This window comes from Notolepis coatsorum, assembly GCF_963971535.1.
Source record: "Notolepis coatsorum genome assembly, chromosome: 10".
In the NCBI taxonomy this organism is placed as follows: domain Eukaryota; kingdom Metazoa; phylum Chordata; class Actinopteri; order Aulopiformes; family Paralepididae; genus Notolepis; species Notolepis coatsorum.
In genome coordinates, this window is record NC_140174.1 from 126,096,820 (window position 1) to 126,115,701 (window position 18,882).

At 50.2% G+C, this 18,882-nt stretch overlaps 1 protein-coding gene across 1 annotated transcript in view; it reads left to right on the forward strand.

Moving 5' to 3' along the window:
• The window catches only part of LOC311235712 (transducin-like enhancer protein 4), a gene marked incomplete at both ends in the record, with an annotated part of 199,679 nt that overhangs the window by 65,627 nt on the left and 115,170 nt on the right, over nt 1-18,882 (forward strand). The window contains 3 exons of the mRNA XM_084323178.1: nt 2,838-3,054; nt 5,393-5,403; nt 5,568-5,816. Coding sequence (XP_084179304.1) covers nt 2,838-3,054; nt 5,393-5,403; nt 5,568-5,816 — 477 coding nt within the window. The remainder of the gene's footprint in view (nt 1-2,837; nt 3,055-5,392; nt 5,404-5,567; nt 5,817-18,882) is intronic.

An 18,882-nucleotide genomic window follows, 5' to 3' on the forward strand; every position in this document is an offset into this window, starting at 1 on the left:
CAGTTGACCTCAATATACACATAATTATTATTAGCACATATCATATCAGGGCATAGATACTGAAGAACAGAGCTATAGAAGCTAGCTGTCATATTGATGTCAGCCCAACTACACTGTCTCTATTCTGGCATGAAGACCTCAACCTGCATCCTGGACCCCATCCACCCTAGTCAAGGCTTGTCTCCCCTCCACCCTAGTCAAGGCTTGTCTCCCCCTCCACCCTAGTCAAGGCTTGTCTCCCCTCCACCCTAGTCAAGGCTTGTCTCCCCCCTGCACCCTAGTCAAGGCTTGTCTCCCCTCCACCCTAGTCAAGGCTTGTCTCCCCTCCACCCTAGTCAATGCTTGTCTCCCCTCCACCCTAGTCAAGGCTTGTCTCCCCCTCCACCCTAGTCAAGGCTTGTCTCCCCCTCCACCCTAGTCAAGGCTTGTCTCCCCCTCCACCCTAGTCAAGGCTTGTCTCCCCTGCACCCTAGTCAGGGCTTGTCTCCCCCTCCACCCTAGTCAGGGCTTGTCTCCCCCCTCCACCCTAGTCAGGGCTTGTCTCCCCCTCCACCCTAGTCAAGGCTTGTCTCCCCCTCCACCCTAGTCAGGGCTTGTCTCCCCCTCCACCCTAGTCAGGGCTTGTCTCCCCTCCACCCTAGTCAAGGCTTGTCTCCCCTCCACCCTAGTCAAGGCTTGTCTCCCCTGCACCCTAGTCAAGGCTTGTCTCCCCTCCACCCTAGTCAAGGCTTGTCTCCCCTCCACCCTAGTCAAGGCTTGTCTCCCCTCCACCCTAGTCAGGGCTTGTCTCCCCTCCACCCTAGTCAATGCTTGTCTCCCCCTCCACCCTAGTCAAGGCTTGTCTCCCCCTGCACCCTAGTCAGGGCTTGTCTCCCCTCCACCCTAGTCAAGGCTTGTCTCCCCCCTCCACCCTAGTCAAGGCTTGTCTCCCCCCTCCACCCTAGTCAATGCTTGTCTCCCCCCTCCACCCTAGTCAAGGCTTGTCTCCCCCTCCACCCTAGTCAATGCTTGTCTCCCCTCCACCCTAGTCAAGGCTTGTCTCCCCCTCCACCCTAGTCAAGGCTTGTCTCCCCTCCACCCTAGTCAAGGCTTGTCTCCCCCTCCACCCTAGTCAAGGCTTGTCTCCCCTCCACCCTAGTCAAGGCTTGTCTCCCCCTGCACCCTAGTCAAAGGCTTGTCTCCCCCTCCACCCTAGTCAAGGCTTGTCTCCCCCCTCCACCCTAGTCAATGCTTGTCTCCCCCCCTCCACCCTAGTCAAGGCTTGTCTCCCCTCCACCCTAGTCAATGCTTGTCTCCCCTCCACCCTAGTCAAGGCTTGTCTCCCCCTCCACCCTAGTCAAGGCTTGTCTCCCCCTCCACCCTAGTCAAGGCTTGTCTCCCCTCCACCCTAGTCAAGGCTTGTCTCCCCCTGCACCCTAGTCAAGGCTTGTCTCCCCTGCACCCTAGTCAAGGCTTGTCTCCCCCTGCACCCTAGTCAGGGCTTGTCTCCCCTCTCCACCCTAGTCAAGGCTTGTCTCCCCTCCACCCTAGTCAAGGCTTGTCTCCCCCTGCACCCTAGTCAAGGCTTGTCTCCCCTGCACCCTAGTCAAGGCTTGTCTCCCCCCTCCACCCTAGTCAAAGCTTGTCTCCCCTGCACCCTAGTCAAGGCTTGTCTCCCCCTCCACCCTAGTCAGGGCTTGTCTCCCCTGCACCCTAGTCAAGGCTTGTCTCCCCTCCACCCTAGTCAAGGCTTGTCTCCCCTCCACCCTAGTCAAGGCTTGTCTCCCCTCCACCCTAGTCAAGGCTTGTCTCCCCCCCTCCACCCTAGTCAGGGCTTGTCTCCCCTCCACCCTAGTCAAGGCTTGTCTCCCCCTCCACCCTAGTCAAGGCTTGTCTCCCCCCTCCACCCTAGTCAGGGCTTGTCTCCCCTGCACCCTAGTCAAGGCTTGTCTCCCCCTCCACCCTAGTCAAAGCTTGTCTCTCCCCTCCACCCTAGTCAAGGCTTGTCTCCCCTCCACCCTAGTCAAGGCTTGTCTCCCCTGCACCCTAGTCAGGGCTTGTCTCCCCCCCCTCCACCCTAGTCAAGGCTTGTCTCCCCTGCATCCTAGTCAAGGCTTGTCTCCCCTGCACCCTAGTCAGGGCTTGTCTCCCCCCTCCACCCTAGTCAAGGCTTGTCTCCCCTGCACCCTAGTCAAGGCTTGTCTCCCCTCCACCCTAGTCAAGGCTTGTCTCCCCTCCACCCTAGTCAAGGCTTGTCTCCCCTCCACCCTAGTCAAGGCTTGTCTCCCCCTGCACCCTAGTCAAGGGTTGTCTCCCCCTCCACCCTAGTCAAGGCTTGTCTCCCCCTCCACCCTAGTCCAAGGCTTGTCTCCCCCCTCCACCCTAGTCAAGGCTTGTCCTCCCCCTCCACCCCTAGTCAGGGCTTGTCTCCCCTCCACCCTAGTCAAGGCTTGTCTCCCCCTCCACCCTAGTCAAGGCTTGTCTCCCCCTGCACCATAGTCAAGGCTTGTCTCCCCCTCCACCCTAGTCAAGGCTTGTCTCCCCCTGCATATAGACTGTCTATATGATACTGAAGAACAGAGACCAGAAGCTAGCTGTCATATTGATGTCAGCCCCAAATACACCGTCTCTATTCTGGCATGAAGACCTCAACCTGCATCCTGCACCCCTGCACCCTAGTCAAGTCTCTCTCTCTCTCTCTCTCTCTCTCTCTCTTCTCTCTCTCTCTCTCTCTCTCTCTCTCTCTCTCTCTCTCTCTCTCTCTCTCTCTCTCTCTCTCTCTCTCTCTCTCTCTCTCTCTCTCTCTCTCTCTCTCTCTCTCTCTCTCTCTCTCTCTCTCTCTCTCTGTGTGTTTTCAGCAGCAGCAGCTCCAGGCTCAGCACCTGTCTCATGGCCACGCCCAACCTATGCCGCTCACACCCCACCCCACTCTGCAGCCCCCCCTGCCTGTGGGGGCGGGTCCTGCCAGCCTGCTGGCTCTCTCCTCAGCCCTGGCCCTTCAGCTGCCCGTCAAGGACGAGAGGAAGCAACACAACAACAACAACAACAATGACAACAACACTGAACACCAGAGAGGTGGAGTTCATATGTACTTTTACAAGCTTTTTGGGATTACATTTCTTTTTTGGTAGGATGGTGAAGTCATTTCAGTTATAATGTTCTATCCAGGGGTGTAAAGTACTTGAGTAATTGTACTTTGTTACAATACTTAAGTACTGTTTTTGGGGATTTGTACTTTACTCGAGTATTATTAGGTTTGTATACTTGTACTTTTACTCAATTACATTTCAGAGAAAAAAATACATACTTTTTACTCCTTACATTTAAAATGCAGACTTACAAAGTACAAATCTTGCAGGTCCAACTATTTTAATTAGTATATTTATTTCTCTGGCCGAACTAACCTTATTAATCCTGCGGCCGCACTTTATTTAAAAACAGCCAATCAAATCCCCATCAATGGAAAATGGGGATCTTTGATTAAACACCTGCTATCAGAAGAATAGAGAGTCAGAAAAAAAGTTTTTACTTTTACTTTTTAGTACTTAAAAGTAGAAACTTTTCAACTTTTACTCAAGTGTGTTTTTAGCCAGATACTCTGACTTTTACTTGAGTAAGATTTTGAGACGGTACCCATACTTTCACTTAAGTATAATTTCTGGGTACTTTTTACACCCCTGGTTCTATCTACATTCTATCTACATTCTATCTACATTCTATCTATGTTCTATCTACGCAATTTACCCCCCTCCACACACACAAAAGGCTACAAAAAGCCTTTCTCTATCCTCCGTTACGCTGACGGCCCGTCCTCCGAGCACACTGGAGTAGATAGTGAAACGATTAGGAAATATAGAAATAGATAAATATATACAGCGGATTATATGCAGATGCGTTCGTTAGAGAAAACGACCAATCTAGATGTCAAGATTCTATGCCTTACTTCCGCGCACTGCCAGCCAGCCAGCCTGTATGCATGGAGAGAAGATAATCACCTGAACCAGATCCAATTGAACACAAACGGTTCCAAAGATATTTAATGTTTCTCTGCATATTTTCACATCGCCAACAAAGTACTGGGTCCATGTCTGTTGTCTCTTCTTCGGAATGGATTCGGTGCCAGCTGTCATCTCTGCCCGTCTCATATTGGGGGGGGGGGGGGGGGGATAAAATAGTAGTCGAATAGTTTCCAGTAACTACTATTGAATAATACATTTGTGAGTTTTGCCCATCCATATTAAATCAGTCCTTATAGAGTCATTGTGAGAATCATACATGTGGTTTGACTGCCATATGTTTCCCTTAAAGTATTTTAGTAGACCATATACAAATCTTTTAAGATTAATATACCTACCTACTGTCTTTTCCTTATGGGCTGTGTGCACGTGGGGCTGTGTGCACGTGGGGCTGTGTGCACGTTGAGTTGTTCCCTTCCTTCCTGCTGACTTGTTACTTAACCTCTTAAGCATCGGACGGCCCGACGGCGGGCCATCGCGCACTTGCGGCACTTTGCGTTCGTCTGCTGGCTCCGGGCTGTATTTTTCGCCTGCATCACTACACTGTTCGAAAGTTGAATTTGCCGCCTTTCGATCGCCACGACACTCAACCAATTGCGTGCTTCGGGTCTCGAGTTACAAGACAATATATCCGGCGAGCGTCATTTGACAGGCCGCTCCGCCAAGTGACCACATCCGACTGTAAACGGTCCTGAACTGACCAATCACCACTGATGGCGAAAATTATTGACCACCGCTGTAGCCAAGGAGCGTCTGCTCCGAAAGCGATCCCAGACGGGCGGGTGAGAGTGGGGGAAGGTGACGAAGAAGTCCTTTGTCCTGACTCAAGCGTCTGAATGAATGGAAGTGGACGGCCATTTTGGATAATCACGCTGCATTTTTCCTGCTACACACATTACCAAAACCTTTGTCAAACACTCATTTTCCGTGGGATCTTTATACAATTTGGACCTGAACTACACAATACTTCAGGCTATGGTGTCATAGTCACAGCACGAGCGTACTTCACTCCCCCTCCTTTTCCCCTCACGTTCACCACACACTCCTCTTCATCCCCCTTTCCATCCACCACGCACTCCTCCTCATCCTCTCTTCCTCCACGGAAGCCTCACACCCTTATATGGCCAGCATCCCTTCACTTCCCGTCACCCAGCCCAGCTGCACCTCATCCCTCTGATTCACACGCTGTCAGGCACCTCACTCCTCACAGCTGTATCCCATCCCCCGTTGATGAGGATCCTACTTCTACTCGACGACGCTGACCAGAAGTCGTCATGGTGTCGTCATCACTACCTAGGATCCCCGTTCCAGTACGCCGTCCTGCCTGGACGTCCCATGCTACGCAAGAGGTGCTCTTGCTCTCTCTCCAGACACAGACCTGTGTCCTCTGCCCACAGCTGCAGCCGCAGTACATCTATCCTCACCCCCCAAGAACATTCTAACCCCGTTCTATTGCACATTCCTATTGTTCTGCTGTCTGCTTGGGAAATACAATTAAAACCCCTTGAAACGCTCCATTCTCCTCTCCTGTGTTCAGCGATTGGGCTGTGTTCCTAAACCCACTTCTCACAGAACACCACGACCAAAATGACAGAACCAGCTGCACACGAGATCGAGGAATGGAGGAGATATCAGAAGCAGTCCGTGAGTATAATCAACGGCCAGGCCGCTCGAGTAGACCAACTCGCCCTCTCCATAGAAACCGTCACTGCTCAGGCATACGTCGCGGCTCAGCAAGCTCCACCAGCCTCTCCCCCCACTGGTGGGATTCCCCCGCACAGGGAGCCTCATGTCCCCGCGCCGGAGCGTTATGACGGAAGCGTCTCCAAATGCCGAGCTTTTATCTTCCAGTGCTCGCTAGTTTTCGGACAACAATCACACACATTTCACAGCGATAGGTAGCTTACCTGTCGGCCCTGCTCACGGGTGCTGCGCTGGAATGGGCCACCGCTCTCCACTTCAATAATTCTCCCCTCTGCGAGTCATACTCCGCGTATATCGACGACATGCGCAAAGTCTTTGACCACCCTCCAGGTGGCTCGGATAGAGCCTCCGGCTTGTTTACGATCCGCCAAGGAAGTCGCAGTGTGAGCGAATACGCTATCGAATTTCACATCCTGGCAGCCGGCTCAGACTGGGGGGACACGCCACTGCGAGGCGCTTTCCGCCAAGGCCTGAGCGACCTTTTAAAAGACGAACTTGCGTCCAAAGAGAGACCAAACTCCCTAAACGAGCGAATCCATTTGGCCAGGGAACTGGACATGCGTCTCCGTGAACGTCGCAGAGAGAAGGCTAGCACCGCTCGTCCACCTATACCCTGCCCGACTCGCTTTCCCCGCGCCGTCCGCACTGAAAGTAGTTCCCCCGAGCCCATGGACCTAGACTGCTCACGCCTCCCCCCCAACGAACGCTGTCACAGGCTCGCTACGGGGGCATGCCTATACTGCGGCCAACTAGGTCACTTCGTTGTCTCATGCTGGCTTCGCCCAAACGACGGAGCTCGACAGTAACGCTGGGCGTCTGTTCGAGTCTTGATATCGCTCCCAGCTCCGGTCCAAACATGCTATTCAGCGCCACGCTGTGTCTCAATGGCCAATCACTCCCGCTGTCCACCCTGGTCGACTCAGGGGCCGTCGAGAACCTCATTGACGCTGGGGTAGTCTCCCGCTACCACATCGCTACGGACGCCCAGCCGATACCCCGTGACGCCCGCGGGTTAAACGGAAAACTGCTCACGCGAATAACTCGCCACACCGTACCCCTCCGCCTCCTGTTATCCGGAAATCATAGCGAGAATATTCGTTTTCATGTTACCAGCTCTCCCCACAATCCCATTGTCCTTGGCATACCTTGGCTCAAATTACACAACCCCGTCATCAACTGGCCTACCGGCTTAGTGACCAGCTGGAACGCTCACTGTCACGTTGCGTGCCTACAATCAGCTCGGCCGCCACTAGGGGTCGCTGGTTCTCACCTCCCCAACGAAACCATTGACCTGTCTGCTATTCCTCCTGTCTACCATGACTTAAAGGCGGTATTTAGCAAACAACAGGCTCTCTCCCTGCCTCCCCATCGCCAATACGACTGTGCTATTGATTTACTCCCAGGAGCGCCACTCCCCGCTAGTCGCCTGTTCAACCTCTCACGCCCAGAGAGGGAGTCGATGGAGAAGTACGTCCACGAGTCCTTGGCCTCAGGCATTATCACTCCCTCCTCCTCTCCTGTCGGCGCAGGATTCTTCTTGGTTTCCAAGAAGGATCGTTCCCTTCGCCCCTGTATCGACTACCGGGGTCTCAACAATATCACAGTCAAAAACAAGTACCCCCTGCCTTTAATTGACTCTGCTTTTGAGCCCCTGCAAGGTGCCACCATCTTCACAAAGCTGGACCTCAGGAACGCCTATCACCTTGTCCGCATCCGGGAAGGAGACGAATGGAAGACGGCCTTTAAGACACCACTCGGCCACTTCGAGTACAAGGTAATGCCCTTTGGACTGACCAACGCCCCTGCTGTCTTTCAGGCCCTCATCAATGACGTTCTCCGTGATGTACTCAACCGCTCCGTTTTTGTTTATTTGGATGACATTCTGATCTTTTCCCGCTCCATGGAGGAGCATGTCCAGCACGTCCGCCGGGTACTCCAGCGTCTTCTGGAGAATAAGCTGTTCGTCAAGGCGGAGAAGTGTGAGTTCCACGTCTCCTCCATCGGCTTCCTCGGCTACATCATTGAGGGCGGCAAGATCCGGGGGGACCCCGAGAAGATCAAAGCGGTGTCCGACTGGCCCCGTCCCACCAACGTCAAGCAGCTCCAACGCTTCCTGGGGTTTGCCAACTTCTATCACCGCTTCATCAGGAACTACAGCCCGGGTCGCGGCACCCCTCATTCAACTCACCTCGCCTTCCGTGCCCTTCATCTGGTCCGAAGAAGTGGACTCCGCCTTCGCCGAGCTGCGCCGGCGCTTCACCACCGCACTCATCCTCGTCCAGCCGGACGCATCCCGCCAGTTCGTGGTGGAGGTGGACGCCTCCTGTACCGGAGTGGGGGCGGTCCTTTCCCAACGCTCCGTCGTCGACCAGAGACTGCACCCCTGCGCGTTCTTCTCGCGCCACCTGACCCCAGCCGAGGTCAACTATGACATCGGAAACCTGGAGCTCCTGGCGGTCAAACTAGCCCTGGAGGAATGGAGGCACTGGCTGGAGGGATCGGAGGTCCCCTTCCTGGTTTGGACGGACCACAAGAACCTCGCCTACGTCCAGACGGCCAAGCGCCTGAACTCCCGCCAGGCTTGCTGGGCGCTGTTCTTAGCCAGGTTTAATTTCACCCTTACCTACAGGCCTGGTTCCAAGAACACCAAGCCAGACGCTCTCTCCCGGCAGTTTGTCCCCGAGGAGGGTCCCGCGCACCCCGACACCATCCTCTCCACATCCTGCTTGGTGGCCGCGGCCACCTGGGAGATCCAGTCCATCGTCAGGGAGGCTCAGCGTGCCCAGCCGGACCCAGGTAACGGTCCACCTAACCGGCTTTTTGTCCCTGACCTTGTCCGCTCCCAGGTGCTCCAGTGGGTTCACGCTTCCCAGTTCGCCTGCCACCCTGGGATCGACCGTACCCTGTCCCTGCTGAAACGGCACTTCTGGTGGGTCTCCATGAGAGAGGACACCCGCGCCTTCGTCCTGGCATGCACCGTCTGTGCTCGTGCAAAGGCCTCTCATCGACCGCCCGCCGGGCTCCTTCGTCCGCTCCCTGTTCCCGGTCGGCCCTGGTCGCATGTCGCCCTGGACTTCGTCACCGGCCTTCCCCTCTCACACGGTAACACAGCCATCCTCACTATTGTTGACCGTTTCTCGAAGGCTGTGCACTTTGTTGCTCTTCCCAAACTCCCCTCTGCTGCAGAAACCGCAGACCTGATGGTACTCCACGTCTTTCGCCCCACGGGATCCCGGTGGACATCGTCTCCGACAGGGGCCCTCAATTCATCTCCCAGGTCTGGATGGCTTTCTGTCGGGCCCTGGGGGCCACGGTCAGCCTCTCCTCCGGGTACCACCCGCAGACCAACGGCCAGTCGGAGCGGGCCAACCAGGACCTAGGATCCGCCCTCCGCTGCGTGACAGCCCGGGACCCCTCCGGCTGGAGCACCTTCCTGCTGTGGATCGAATACGCCCACAATTCCCTGTCTTCAGCGGCCACAGGTCAGTCCCCCTTTGAGTCCTCTTTGGGCTGCGTGTACCGCTTCCGCAACGGATTCTATTTCCGGGGTTGGCCTGATTGGCCGCGACGACCGCGTGATACGCCGTGGCACGCCCCCGCGGCAGCCGCAGCGGCAAGCGCGCTGCCGTTGGCGAAAGCAGGATGAGAGAGCGTAGATTTCGCTGTGTATCATTTAATCATTTATGAGAGAGCGTAGATTTCGCTGTGTATCATTTAATCATTTATCATTTAACATTTGAAAGGCATACATTGTTGTCATACAGAAGTACAGAATACTTTTATCCAAAATGCTTCTTACTGTTACACTGTTAGAGACTGTGCTAGACAAATGAATGACTAATTCGGTCAGAAATAACGTTAGTAAGCACTGCTTATATGCTTATTATGTCTGCGGGGTACAGTAAACGTTTCTCCCGGTACATTCTGAAGAGCACACCGCTGTATGTTGGAGAACCAGCGGTCTTCCGCTCCTCCTCACTCGAGTGAGAGAGCAAAGCCGTGCGAGGGGGGCGGCACCTCGGCACAGCTCAGCCCTGAGTTGCAATGTTGTGTTACTGCTTCTCGGCATAAGCCCCAATAAGACAGTCACCAGAGCTCAGCGATGCCGCTCGCGTGAGCATATTCTCCCCGCTGGTGATCGCAGCACGGAGGGTCGCGGATCAGCCTGGCAGCATAGCTATAAAGACATAATCATAATCCAACATATGTGTAAAGAAACTACATATTCCAGCCTGGCAGCATAGCTATAAAGACATATTCATAATCCAACATATGTGTAAAGAAACAACATATTTTAAATACTATTTTTTTTGTATCTCATTCATTCCATAAGAATGTAGAATACACATTTACAGATTTTTTTTTAATATGGTCCATTTGCATGTTCTTGGTATCTGATTCTAGGGACATCTATGAATCTCAGGGAATGTATTCCCAGTGTCAGAAATACTGTGGGCTAGATCCACAAAGAATGGATTGCACAGTGCAAGTTGCACCCTTACTTACAATTCATTATGAATTGAAAATGGGGGACCCTGATGTAAACAAGACGAAAGTCTTTCTCTGATCTGCATCCCCTTAACAATTGTGTGTATTGAGCCGTACTGTATTGTACCCATTCTGCAATCTGTTAATAACATTTTCATTCAATCACTCAATCTGCGCTGTGATTGATTGAATGAAAATTTTATTTTGAGTAAATTGTAATGAACCAAATGAGAATATCAATATTTTTTTTGTTATCTTTGACTGTGAATAACACCATGCTCAAATTGACCAGACCTGAAAAATCTAAGCAAATTAATAGATGGAAGATGATTAAACAGAAGGTTTTGTAGATACAGTACTGAATTCTGCCATCCGGACACATGCAATTTGAAATATGATTATAGAATATAGAATATCAGGCATAAAATGGTTATGCGATTAAAATCCTGTAATTAATTAGATTAATTTTTTTAATCGCCTGACAGCAATAATTCCGATTGGAAGGACTCCCATCTCCTCCTTCCTGCTCGATCACACAGGGCTGAGCTGTGCCGAGGTGCCGCCCCCCTCGCACGGCTTTGCTCTCTCACTCGAGTGAGGAGGAGCGGAAGACCGCTGGTTCTCCAACATACAGCGGTGTGCTCTTCAGAATGTACCGGGAGAAACGTTTACTGTACCCTGCAGACATAATAAGCATATAAGCAGTGCTTACTAACGTTATTTCTGACCGAATTAGTCATTCATTTGTCTAGCACAGTCTCTAACAGTGTAACAGTAAGAAGCATTTAGGATAAAAGTATTCTGTACTTCTGTATGACAACAATGTATGCCTTTCAAATGTTAAATGATAAATGATTAAGCGTGGCGCGATGTGAAAGGCAGTGGGGCACAGCTCTGCACTCGGGAGATGTGGCGCGACAATGAAAAGCATTTTGGATAAAAGTACGTTGAAGTGGGGAAGCGGCAGTGAAACACAGCAGCATCTGCGTTTTGCCGCGGGGCGTGGCCGCGGCGTGTCACGTGGCCGTCACGGCCAATCAGGGCAACCCCGGAAATAGAATCCGTTGCGGAAGCGGTACACACCTTTGGGCTACCAACCCCCGCTGTTCCCTGCCCAGGAGGAGGAGATCGCTGTTCCATCGGTGCAGGACCACCTCCGCCGCTGCAGGAGAATTTGGGAGGACACAAGGGCCGAGCTTCTCCGCTCTACGGACCAGAACCGTCGCTTCGCCGACCGCCACCGGACCCCGGCTCCCAACTATTCTCGAAGACACTCTGATGTCACGAGACCGCCGCCATCTTGGTATAGGGGGACCATACGGATTTCTACCATCAAATGCATGCGTTTAGGTCAGTTTTTATTACATGTTTTATCACATTCTTGTTCATTTCATAACATTTTCATACGATTTGTTTTGAAAATATTAAGGCCAACATGGCATTTCACTATTTCGAAAGCCTTTCTGGTGATTCTAAGGCGAGATATGAGTCAAAGATCTCCCCCTGATTGACTTGACATAATGTCCATACAAAACACCTGCAGATATGGCCATCTCTCGAATACCCAAATTGAAGCTGCTGTGTTACGTTTTGTACTAATAACAAACACAGAAATCCAAATCGCAAGTTTTATATAATACCAGCTGATGCATCACGAAGGAAAAAGTGGCTGGTGGCTAACGTTCGGCTAACTCGCTCTGTGTTGTGGTCATGGTAGCTACATGCTAAGCTAACGTTAATTACATAATATCGAACCGATAGGAGCTTATCTTATCTAATCTTACGTGGTGGTACCACGTGTGCCACTACCCGATCAAACATCAACGTAAGATTAGATAAGATAAGCTCCTATCGGTTCAATATTATGTAATTAACGTTAGCTTAGCATGTAGCTACCACGACCACAACACAGAGCGAGTTAGCCGAACGTTAGCCACCAGCCACTTATTCCTCCGTGATGGTATAAAACTTGCGATTTGGATTTCTGTTTTTGTCATTAGTACAACGCGTAACACAGCAGCTCTTTGGCATTGTGAAGGACTGAAGAAAATTCCGCTTGATAGTCTTTAATTTGACGCTTTAACGATCCGTTTCTGCACTAAATGAACCGTACACAATGTACGAGGCGGGGCAGTTTCCCCCCACGCTGCAGTTGCCTAGCAACAACAGACAGGAAGTTGACTTCGAGAATCAACCAGGTCTGATGGTATGGCTCTCGTCTCGGGACCTGCCGCTCAAATCCGTATCCCGTAAACTAACCCCCCGTTTCGTTGGTCCCTTCAAAATCCTGTCCCTCATCAATCCCTCTGTCGTCAGACTCCAGCTCCCCTCCCATATGCGGATTCACCCCTCCTTCCATGTCTCCCAGCTAAAGCCGGTGGTCTCCAGTCCCCTGTCTCCCCCTGCTCCGGAGCCTCCTCCTCGGCTGGTCATCGGGGAGTTGCTGGGCGTGCGGCGCCGTGGCCGCGGCAATACCTGGTCGACTGGGAGGGCTACGGCCCGGAGGAGCGAAGCTGGATATCCCGACAGATGATCCTGGACCCAGACCTCGTCTGGGATTTCCATCGGACCAACCCTGACAAGCCTGGGCCGCCGGGAGGCGCCCGTAGAGTGGGGGGTCCTGTCATAGTCACAGCACAAGCGTACTTCACTCCCCCTCCTTTTCCCCTCACGTTCACCACACACTCCTCTTCATCCCCCTTTCCATCCACCACGCCCTCCTCCTCATCCTCTCTTCCTCCACGGAAGCCTCACACCCTTATATGGCCAGCATCCCTTCACTTCCCGTCACCCAGCCCAGCTGCACCTCATCCCTCTGATTCACACGCTGTCAGGCACCTCACTCCTCACAGCTGTATCCCATCCCCCGTTGATGAGGATCCTACTTCTACTCGACGACGCTGACCAGAAGTCGTCGTGGTGTTAAACATCACTACCTAGGATCCCCGTTCCAGTGCGCCGTCCTGCCTGGACGTCCCATGCTACGCAAGAGGTGCTCTTGCTCTCTCTCCAGACACAGACCTGTGTCCTCTGCCCACAGCTGCAGCCGCAGTACATCTATCCTCACCCCCCCCCCAAGAACATTCTAACCCCGTTCTATTGCACATTCCTATTGTTCTGCTGTCTGCTTGGGAAATACAAATAAAACCCCTTGAAACGCTCCATTCTCCTCTCCTGTGTTCAGCGATTTTGCTGTGTTCCTAAACCCACTTCTCACATATGGAAGCGTTGTGTTTTCCAGCTCCTACCTCTCAACTGGAACTTAGGAACAGGCATCTGGCAACCACTAAACAGAAATGTGAGTACACATAACTTTTACTTCAGTGTGTTCAAACCTCCGTTACTGTTCATTAGCACTCAAAGTGATTTTTGAAGTGTGTGCAGAATTTTACCTTTCAAAAGGGACCAGAATCATGCATGTGCTATAAGTATAAAGTATAAAGTAAAGCTTTGCAAAAAAGGTATGCAAGCGTCAAAAACAAAAATGGCCCAGTTTTTGCCCGATACTTAACAGCTTGAGTGCCAGCCGTGTTTTCCTATTTACCCCCTTGAATGCCACCACCCACTTCAATGATAGAGCTCTCATATTTGCAAACGCATAAACTATGTCTTAAATTATGGCTATGTGTCTAATCTGGCCGTCGCTTATCAATGACTTGTTTGCAGTCAACATTGTCGAAACGGATTGTTTTTTTAATCGGTTCATTTCCGTTTTATACCATTTTGAAAAACTCTCGTTTTTTGAAAGTTTCAGGAAAATATAAAGATTCTGTGATAAACGCCCTTTACTGGAATATTCTGGAATACACAAAAAACATTGTAATTTTATTTTTTTTTTACTTTATTTTTTAGCGTTTATCGCTTTTTCTGGTCAAGCATGACCGACAGAAACAGGTTGAATGGGATGTAGAGTAGGGGAAGACACTCTGAGAAAATACGGCGGGTCCGGGAATCGAACTCGTGTACCCCAGATCCGTGACGAGCACGGTTGTCCCCGACGCAGAAATAGCGCCGAGGTACGCGGTGAGCTACGGGAGCTCGCCAAACAAACATTGTAATTTTTAGGCCTATTTATGAATCGTTTTCAAATAAACGCTAGATTATCGATAGTATATGTGTACTTATGCACACTATATAAGCGGGCTGAAAAATCAAATCTCTTATTTCCTTATCCCACACACACACACACACACACACACACACACACACACACACACACACACACACACACACACACACACACACACACACACACACACACACACACACACACACACACACATATGGCACACGCTGATATCTCTGTGAAAAAAGTTCTGATTATCCTAAGACTGGTCAAATAGATTCCTTACCTCAGATCAAATGTTCTGCAAAAAGATTATTCCAATTCCTGATCGCCATTCCAAATATCGATCGTGTTTATTGATCCAACGCTGGATACTGGAAATATGTATTCCACGCTGTTTTGGGGCTCGGAAATTACTTGAATCCTCTCGGGTGGCTTGCCCGAGAAGTAAAATGAGGAAGCTGGATTTCCCCCCCCCCCATGTGTTTCATTCAGTCTAATCCAATGGGGTGCAGTACAGCAGGGAGAGACGATAGGGGGCTGTATTTTCCCAATGGAGCTCAGAGAGAGTTTGCAGCACTAACGTGAGACTAGATTGATGAAATATGAATTCAAATCGCAAAAAAAAAGAAAAACGAGATTTATCGTCGCTGGCACTCAACGGTTGGCATGAACTAACGATAAATCTTGTCGCTGGCACTCAAAGTGTTAAGAGGTTAAACTGCCAGAGTTGTTCCCTTCCTTCCTGCTGACTTGTTACTTAGCTGCCAGAGTTGTACCCTTCCTTCATTCCTGCTGACTTGTTACTTAGCTGCCAGAGTTGTACCCTTCCTTCATTCCTGCTGACTTGTTACTTAGCTGCCAGAGTTGTACCCTTCCTTCTAGGGCTGGGCGATATGGCCTAAATATGATATCACGATATTTTCTGACCTTTCGGCGATACACGATACGCATCACAATGTTTTTCTTTTTTTCCCCAAACAATTCATTATGAGGCTTACCAAGACAGTATTTGAGTTTGCAAGCTAACATTAAAGACAAAATAAAATACCCATGCATTTAGCATTTTTATATTATATATTAGATTTAGATTATTGGATTATTAGATTATATATTGCATATATTTAGCAATGAGATATTATATGATTTAGATATGAAATATGATGAATTGAAAATGGGGGACCCTGATGTAAACAAGACGAAAGTCTTTCTCTGGTCTGCATCCTCCAGTCCACTGTTGACTGTTGTTGTATTGAGCTGTACTGTATTGTACCCATGCTGCAATCTGTTAATAACGTTTGCATTCATTCAGTCGGCAAACAGAATCATTTTGATTGACAGTCGCGTCTGCCAATTACGTCACATCGCTTGCACCCGCCCTACTGTTCTTAGCACCAATCGGCAAGCGCGTATTCATTTTTTACTTCCGCCATTGGAGAGCTCAATGACAACAACAATGGCAGCGGTAGCTCGCCGCGGCCGACGTTTAGCTTCTAGCTCCGCAGAATGACTAAACGACTGGAGGCATATAATGATTTTACTGCAACGGATGTTATAATAAAAGCCTTTCCATACATCTGTCTGATTGAAAACGTTATTAACAGACCGCAGAATGGGCACAACTGAGTCAGCACGGGCTGAGATATGAACGACTAATGCTTGCTATATCTAGGTCGACCTCGGTCGTTGCTATGTAAATACGCTGATGTTATTGAAAGTGTAACTATATAACGTTAATGCCACAAAACGAATGCCTTTGTTATCATAAGTAGTAACTTTTGATGCAGTAGTGTGTGTGTGGGGCGGCGCTGTTCAAAAGTGTCAACGTGTGGACCAGATTGACGCGACACAAGCCTCTTGGGCAAAACATCACGATATCCACGATACGTTTAAAAAGTGTATCGTTAATGAACTGTACCCGATATTTATATAATATCGTCATATCGCCCAGCCCTACTTCCTTCCTTCCTTCCTGCTGACTTGTTGTACAGAACTTGTAAGTCACTTTGGCTCAACTAAATGAGACCCGTCCCCCTGTAATTGACTTGGGGACCTGTTGGGGGTCCCTGGGCCCTACGTTAGAAACCACAGTCCTAGTGTAGGCTACCTCTGGACCGTTTATCATGCATCTAATAACCGGCACAGGAAGAGAGTGCATGATATTGTTGTATTTCTGCACAGACATCATCTCCAATCCCTGCGCTGAGCTGACTTGTAGCTTGTGTAGTTAATTACTTGAGTGTGTGTGTGTGTGTGTGTGTGTGTGTGTGTGTGTGTGTGTGTAAATGAGAGAGAGAGAGAGAGAGAGAGAGAGAGAGAGAGAGAGAGAGAGAGAGAGAGAGAAAGAGAGAGAGAGACAGATGAGTGTGTTTCCTCTTAATTAGTGTGTAACAGCCTTCTTGTGAGGGCTTTGAACAGGTCGTTAACCTTCCCTGGCTGCTGTAGTCTGGGTGGCTGCTCTGGAACGCTCCCTTCCATTAAACCAGGAAGTCAACAGCCATGTAATTCCATCATTAGCTGCATTGTTCTATTTCATTCTGGCCTCCGCTCAGCGTCAGTCTGCACTGACTTCACTTTGTGCACGTGCACTGAATAAAAAATTCCACAATGTACCTTTACATACCAACATTCGTCTGGCCACACCCCTATCCGCTTACCTTCATAAGCAGGTGTGTGGTCACCTACTCGCCTCCTTCTTCACTTTCACCACAAGGAAGTGCCTTCGGTAGATACCCACACTTGACAAGGTTGTTTAGTTGAAGAAAGTTGGAAAACAAAAGAACGGGAAGATACGTTGACATCATATCTTTATTTTCTCTCTCACTATTTTCGAGAAAATACGGCGATATTGTCTTCGTCATTGGAGTGTCTGGAAGATGATGATCATTCTGACCTCCACCGGCTTTTTCGTATTAGGGGCTCGCGCCGCTGACATGCTCCCCAACTGCAGTCCTCCTTGCTGTGGCTGGATGGGTATTGGCCCTCCGGTCATACAGCTGGACTGTGGGAGGCACCGGCTGTTGTGAGAAGCCGGTTTGCTTCCGGGTGGGGTAAGTACTGTTTTGCTTGCGAGCACTGGTTGTCTGTTTATGCTATGGGGGTTAGCTGACAATTTTACGAACGCCGACCCCGGACTGGGGTCCTCTGCTCGGCTTCTTAAGCGGCGGACGGAGGATCTTGGTCTGACGCCCATGATGGTCAACCTAGTGGGCCGCGACCGGGACCTGGTGAACCCAGGATTCTCTGGACAAGCGGATGCTTCTCTGTCCTGTGCAGGCGCCATCTTTCACATAAATGTGGAAGTACACCGTAACGAGGAAATGTGGGCATAGGATCTTCATTATCGGGAGTTCCATGCTCAAGTCGGCTGCAGCCCGGATGGGAATTTGTGCCGGCTCCGCTGTATGTCTGGTAAATCACTGTTGAAAACTGTGTTTGACATTTCTTTTTCTCTTCCCTCTTAGGATGGGGAGGGACTTGGACAGCGGCCTGTCTGAAGTGTGGCTTGTTATGTCGTTGTGTACAGTTCAGGTGATAGCTGCTTAGCTGGCGTGCTAGTTGTGGCCTACTGTTGTTAGCCAGTCAGCTGTTAGCTGCGGCGCTAGCTCGTTGTGTTCACTAGGCTAGTAAACGTTGGCTTGTTGCTATCAGTCGGACGGCTGTTAGCTTAATGCTACACTGTTGGAACGTTACTGTGACTATAACATGCCTTTAACACTCTGACTACGACGTCATCTTTGACAGAGGATGTTAGTCGACCCTACACCCGGGTGCCAGTGCCGGCGAGGACTTCGTCAACATGGAGAACGGCGGCTGGGTGGCATAGCGGACATACCCTCGTCACCAACGCAGGAGATGCTGGGTTAAACTCGGTGTCCCGTTAACCAGTGTTGCTGTTCTCTCGGCCTGCGTTCAGGGTGAAGGTAGGAGTCCTGACCGGACTTTAAACACTTCTTCTTTTCTTCCCTTCTAAATGTTTTGTAATAACGATGTTTCCAAAACATGTGTTGCTGCAATACATTGAGGATACGACGCGTGTTGTGTTTGAATTGTCTTGTCACTGGTATAGCTTTTCTCTCTGTAGTAAATCGGCGTTGTGTAAAAATGAACTGGTTTGGTTGTGATGAGAACATGTGTGTTCATGTAACGTTGTACCGTGGGTGAACTCACAACTAAGAGGGTTATTTAACCTGTAAAGCTATGCTTAGTGACATGTGATTGAGGAATGAATCTTTTTTCTCAGCCTGTGATGACAATGAACAGCATGTTCACACATTAACAGAGGTGCCTGTTCGCCTTGGTCGTATCAAGGGTAAGATAGGAGGGGTGACCCCCCGGTTCCCTGGGGCTTCCCCCCCCCTCCTCTCAGACATGTTTGGTTACAATATATTGTGTCACTGTGTTTGTGGGGATACGATGTAACCCTCAGCTTAATTGCTGGGGTTGTGCTTTTCGCTTGAGAAACAATTTTTTCCTAAAGAAAAGGTTGTTTGGTCACTTATCATGTGTGCTTAGCAAGGTCTGTGGCCATTACATAATCGAGGACTTCTGTCTTCTCTCGTTATGAAAAACGGCATTCCTCTGTAGTAAGAGTGTACTTTTGCCATTTTTTGTTGTGATGAAGGGTTG